Source organism: Odontesthes bonariensis, chromosome 10, assembly GCF_027942865.1.
Source record: "Odontesthes bonariensis isolate fOdoBon6 chromosome 10, fOdoBon6.hap1, whole genome shotgun sequence".
Lineage (NCBI taxonomy): Eukaryota > Metazoa > Chordata > Actinopteri > Atheriniformes > Atherinopsidae > Odontesthes > Odontesthes bonariensis.
This window is the reverse complement of record NC_134515.1, coordinates 16,877,727-16,883,726: the sequence shown is the minus strand read 5'-3', so window position 1 is coordinate 16,883,726 and position 6,000 is coordinate 16,877,727. Positions and strand designations below refer to the sequence as shown.

General features: G+C 43.8%; 1 protein-coding gene across 7 annotated transcripts in view; it reads left to right on the top strand.

The window, feature by feature from the left end:
- casz1 (castor zinc finger 1) overlaps window positions 1-6,000 on the top strand; it is a 166,671-nt gene that overhangs the window by 120,147 nt on the left and 40,524 nt on the right. For 2 of the 7 annotated variants that reach the window (XM_075476509.1, XM_075476508.1), the window contains exon 1: window positions 1,218-1,337. The exons of 2 other annotated variants lie outside the window; for them this stretch is intronic. In XM_075476509.1, the coding sequence (XP_075332624.1) occupies window positions 1,259-1,337 (79 nt within the window). In that variant the 5' untranslated portion in view covers window positions 1,218-1,258. Of the gene's footprint in view, window positions 1-1,217; window positions 1,338-4,709; window positions 4,855-6,000 lie in introns of those variants that run through there. 3 more of the 7 variants (XM_075476515.1, XM_075476514.1, XM_075476513.1) reach the window with 2 other exon arrangements.

Here is a 6,000-nt window from a genome sequence, read left to right as displayed (position 1 = left end):
TCCTGATCAGTACAGTTCTTTCCTACATTATAAAACACCATAAAAGTTGGTTAATATTTGATTTAAAAAACTGTGGGATTAACTTTCATGAAGCGTTGATCTGAGTGTGTTTTACTTGCCGGGCTCCTCACAATCTTCAGTCTACATCTAAACATTAATTTTATCCATATACCAACATTTTCACATTTAATTGAGTTGTTAACATAGTTTTACACAAAAGCACATTGAAACTCATAAAGCTGTATCCTTCGTGCTTTAAAGGGAATCTGTTCATATTCGAAAGCAAGCAGAGATCTAACATTCTTCAACAGGACAGCTAATATTCTCCAGTATTGATGCTGCAATGTGAAAAGTGCCCCACAACTAGAAGAGAAACTAGAAATTCCCCACTGTACACTGGCTGAGAGCCTTCAAATCTAACATGCCAGTGTCAATGAACACTGTTTTCTTTTTTTAAATTAAAAAAAAAAAAAAGAGACACTGTAGAACAGAGACCCGAAATACGAGAGCCGATAGGCATCTGCTGTGTTTGTGTATGAGTGTGTGTGTGTTTATCCGTGCGTGCACATGCACTTTACCACACACGCTCACACATAGGGCACAAAGCACATGTTATCACTGTCAACAGCGGCGGTAGCAAACGGCAGCAGTTGTTCCGTGTGTGTCTGTGCAGCGTACGAGTGAAAGTGTGTGCGCTTGTGCGTGCCCGCAAACACTCTCTGGCTCTTTGGCTGCTGGCTCTGAGGGACTCACTGTAAGTCAATCTGTGTGCTCATATACCCATGAGTGTGTGAATGTATGTGTGTGTGTGAGTGAGCCACTACTGTACTACACTTCAGGAGCCAGGGCAGAGCAGAGCCGCACAGGGCTGAGCAGGGCTGGAAAGGGCTGAGGGCCAGCCCCCGCTACAAACCACCCACTTCACACCTGTCTCTCTCTCTCTGTATTCTGTGCTGGGCTCTCATTGTAGCAGTGACAGGAGGGCGCCCGTTAAGTGGCCTCTGTGTGTATGTATGTTTTGTTCCCCCATGTGGCTGTGGGGTGGAGAAGGGCGATGAAGGACCCCTACTGGTAAAGTGGGTAAACTCGCACAGCCTCGACATCTGTGAGAAAGGGAGAGGGGGAGGGTAAGGAGGGAGGAGAGATAGACAGCAAGAGAAGAGGACAGAGTGGGAGAGAGGAAAGAAGTGAGAAGGAGAAAGGGAGGGAGAGGGGGAGAGAGGGAGCAGAGTCTTGGCAGAGAGCAGTTGTGGAGAAAATGCCTTGCTTTGTGGAGAGAATTCTTCCAGGGCAGGAGGGAGAGGTGAGACAGAGCGCAGAGGGCGGTTTGCTGCCAGGTAAGACCCCCCCCATCACACACACACACACACACACTCACAGACGAACGCACACACCTTCCTCTTCCTCCCCTCTCATACGAACACACACTCACGAGTTGAGTGTTACGTCGTGGACGGCTTTGCTACTATTTGCAGTTGGCATGAGTAAGGCACGCATGTGTAGTGATGTGGTGGGTGGTGTCAAAGTGAGTGCACGTCTGAGTCAGGAAACAGCAGGTGGAATGTTTGCTTTCTGGAAAACATTTAGTATTTTTTTTAGGTGCATTTACACCTATAGTGCTCTGAATGTCAGTAATGTGTTCACATGACTTTTTAAATGTCAGTTGCTTCTCTGAAAGTTTCTCTTTGACTTGTTGTGTTGGGCCTTGTTGCACTTTTCCACTTGTTACATTCTACAGTTACACTCATGACAGAGAGTGAGGGGAAGTAACATTTATTCTATCAAAGAAATATATATATTAGAATATTTCACCTTACAATTTTAAGTTATTTTTACTTTAACTTTGAAACTACTATATGTAGTTTAAAGTCTGTACACGTCAGAGGATCATATTGCACTTTTTTCAGTTATGTACATATATGTGATATTAGCATTTTTTAATTACTTTACTGATTAATATTTCAAGCCCAACCTTGACTATAAACATATATCTAATATATTCAAATAGAGGAGTGTTGTTTTCTTTACGCAGGTTAATGATCTGATCTAAATTATGAACACACTCTTATTTGACTTTAAATGAGGAAAAAACATCTAAATGCGTGCCTCTGAAGGCTAAAAATAGGAATTATTTAAAAGCACCTTAATCCCCCTGCTCTGATGTCAAGTGCAGATGCGTTCAGATCTGTCATGAAGTAATTTGCGGTGTTGGTCGTGATTGATCTAGCTGTTTAGATACAGATGTGATGGAGAGGTTCGTCATTGGAGGGATTTTCCAGTCTGCTGATGTAAACAGTGTCTGTTGAAGAAAGGCTAAAGAGTCCTTTTTTCCCTCATGGAGACACTTTTCTGAGAGGAATAATCGTCTTTGTGTACAATTAGATTTTCTCCTTTTGGTTAAATAAATACTGTGTCTGTGAACATAAACACGGATTTGCATGCGGCCCTGTGGGTGTCTGCCTCTCAAGCAGACGAGCGCTTCAGCCTGGGCCCGAGATTTCTTGTCGAGGCAGAAGTTGGCCGACTTCAACTCCTCGCTTGCTGTTTATTTGTTTTTAGAACAAATGGAACCAGCAGAGTGAGAGGTGAAGTCAGAATTGAATTTGGCTTGAGTTACCGTGGCGATCTGGCAACTGCTCCCATGTCCCATAGGACTGCTTTGGTTGCAGTGTGCTGGGCGCGTGTTTATTATCTAACTGATGTGTACTGTACGCTGCTGGTCTACACGCGTAGAGTGTGTGTTTCTGTCTTTGAGTTGTGGGTGGTGGTAGCAGCATTCACGAGAGAGACATTTTACTAAGCAGACATTTCCCCCTCTGTTTTCACTCTGACCTGGTAGGAGATTGATGACTGAATTGTGGAGTACATGTTAACAGTAACCGGTGATTTATGAAGATACTTAGGGTAAGTGAGGCCGCACAGCCTTGAGGGGAAGAAAAAGATATAGCCTTTTAAGTTAATGCAAAAATATTGCCTTTTTAAGTAATAATTGTTATTACTACTGCAGGGGTTTGGACAAAGGTCTGAGTTAAACTTGGATGTGCACAATGTGCAATGTTAAGCTTTTCCTTTTCCGTTGGCGACGAGCCCTGCTTTGTTTCTGGCTTTTTAACTTTGACGCCGTTTAACATGGAAAGTTTTTTCCAAGAACAAACTAAAGAAATGACATGCATTTGGATAGAAAGCTGGATACAGAGATGAATATTGAAAGATTTGTTTAGGTAGCTAAATTCAAATATTTGAATTGAAAAACACTACTCTTTCCTGGGTAAACCACAATGGAAAACTTTTCTTGGATGAACCCTTGCACTGCAACAAGTGCACTGTGTGTTTTGGCAGCTCCTTTTAGCCAAAGATCCCTCAGAAAATCTGCATGCAATTTTAGAAGAATCAGATTCTTTCCCTTTCCTTGGCTTGTGAACTCACTTGATATCATGCACACAGACAGAATCCTCCACTTTACTCAAATATGAGATTCAGTCTACTTGGATGTGATCTATAGCATTTTTAAGAAATAAAGCAATTTTAGGTAATATTGAACAGTGCTTCCCCTGGAAGAGGGATGGCTCTCATTTTTTTCAAGGCACCTCTTAGACTGAGTGAAATGTTTCCCCTGTTCGCTCAGGGACGACTTTATTTCTTACCAGGGATTTAACACTCACTCAGTCCCCTCATAAATACAGCGTCCCTCAGCCCTTCGCTAGCCATAACTCATGCACTAACTCTCTAGCTAACTAAACTCATATAGCAGAGCCAACACTTGTTTGTCTTTTACCTCAGCCTTTCTCCCTCACTCTTCCTCTCTGCCTCCTTTCCTCCTCTGTGCTGATTTATACGTGACAGAATCTTCTCTGACTACCATCTCACCAGGCTCCTGCGCTGTTCTCCTTGGCCCACTCGTGGAGTGGGTTTAAGAAGAAATGTGCATTTAAATATGAGCCAGCCTAATCTGCTTGAGGCTATTTAGAGTGAGCCTAATGCTCCAAGAATGAGCGAACAACTCAGGAGAAAATGCGGACATCCCTCTCAGCGTGTCACAACACAGCTCAGGTCTCCAAAGAGAGCAAGTCTTTGATTTGCTGATGAAAATCTCTCTGTGAGGCAAAGAGCATAAAATTGCTTCTTTCAGGGCACCTGTTGGAGCCACAGTCTGCTAAGAAGAGTGTTTGTGTGAGGTTTGTTCAGTTTCTTTCAATATGTGGAATTTTTTTACTTTTTAGCATCTTTTTCAAATGCGCAATGAATAACCGAGACACGACAGCTGCTAGACTTTCAAGCCATGTAACTTTCAGCAGATGAAAGTGCTCAGGTGGGATATTACAGTGTGGTGGAAGCCTTTTAGTGATCTGGTGCCGATTGGCATTTTGGGAGGAGACGGCCTTTCTGGCTTGGTTCCCGTATTAGTTGTTAACAGCCTGCTTGTACCTTCTGTTCTTTCTGTTCAGTCCCACTGGCCCAACACTGACAACTCCTCAAGCATCTGAAGACCCTCTGAAGTCAAAATCGTCCATTTTGATGTCTCGTGGCAGCGCCCTGCGTTTTGTTGTCTTTGCATCTGAAAACACAGGCCCTGTTTGGAGGAATTACCCTCACCACTCATTTGTGTCAGATGGGGGAGGAGGTTATCATCTCGACCCCCCCCCCCCCCCCCCCAATCTCCCTGTTCTCCTTGCTGTCCTTCCTTTCTTTTTGATCTCGCCATCAAATCTTCCCCAGTTTTTATGAGTGACGTTTACCCGAGAGCAGCTTGGGAAATTGCTGGCTGAAGAAGACGTTTGAGAAAATGCTCTTGAGCAAGCCATCACCTTTGATGAAGCCATAGTTCCAGTGGGAGAGGAAGAAGAAAGCGAAAGAGTAAGAGCATTGTTGATAATGAAAAATGCCATGAAAGTGGGAACATCTCTCTGATCCTAACTTGTTACACCAACAATGTATAGTCAAACAGATATTGCAGTGGTACATCAAGCGTTTCTCTGTTGCTGTATCACACTGAGTGTTTGACCCAGATGACTGATTGGAATCTTAGGCACCACATCGTGCTGTTATCACACTTAAGTTTGCCTCCAAATATTCTACAAACTGAGGGAGTCACACCGCATACCTTCAGCTGTATCACCAGTGGGCAAAAAGCTGGTAAGGCATTTGAGAGAACTACATAAAAAGAGATAAAAAGATGGGGAAGTGGAGGGTAGTTAGAGGCATAGAGAGAAAGAAATGTTAGCTTTAGTAATTACTACCTCCACAGAGAAGCAGTGGAGAGGACAGTGAGGCAAGCAAGCGCATGAAGGAGGCCCCGTGTGCAGATAATGACGGGGTATCATTGTAGCCCTGACAGTGTTAATCTCAGTGCTCCACAGTGTGTGTCTGTGTGTGTCTCTGCTTGTGTGTATGCAGCAAATGAAAATACTGCTGGGATGCATGGAAGTTGTGGTACAATATCGTCGACTCTTGTTCTACCAGGGAAACCATCCACCTGACAGTTTATCTAACCGCGTCGACAGTCGCCGCCTCGCACAGCTTCTCGGAGACAGTTCTGAAACTCCACAGCCTTTCGTTCATCCACCCAAACTTGTTTTTATTCACAGTAAAGAGGAAATAGGAGAAGAGTATTCAAACTTTCTCCGTGCTCGTCGTTTCTTTTCTTTTTCCTTCTTCCCATCTGAAGTTGTGAGGCAGTCATTTAAGCCTCATTGCTCAAAGACACACAACACAGGAGAAAGTGATATGAATATGTATCAATGCAGCATATGGCAGCAGTAGCGCTGGGACTAGGTGTGTCCAGAAGGTAGAGTGCTGCCGATGCATTATTCCCCATTCAAATTACCAGAGTAAGAATGCAGTGGGGAGCAGGGAGGTGTTCACCATGGCTTTAGATGGGGCAGAAGAGGAACCAGGTTTGTGAGAAACTGCAGGAATTGAAGAGCTGTGACGAGCACAGTAGTTTTCCATCTGAGTTTCCTTGATTTGGCAGATTTTTTTTCGTCAGGTTCAAACTCAACA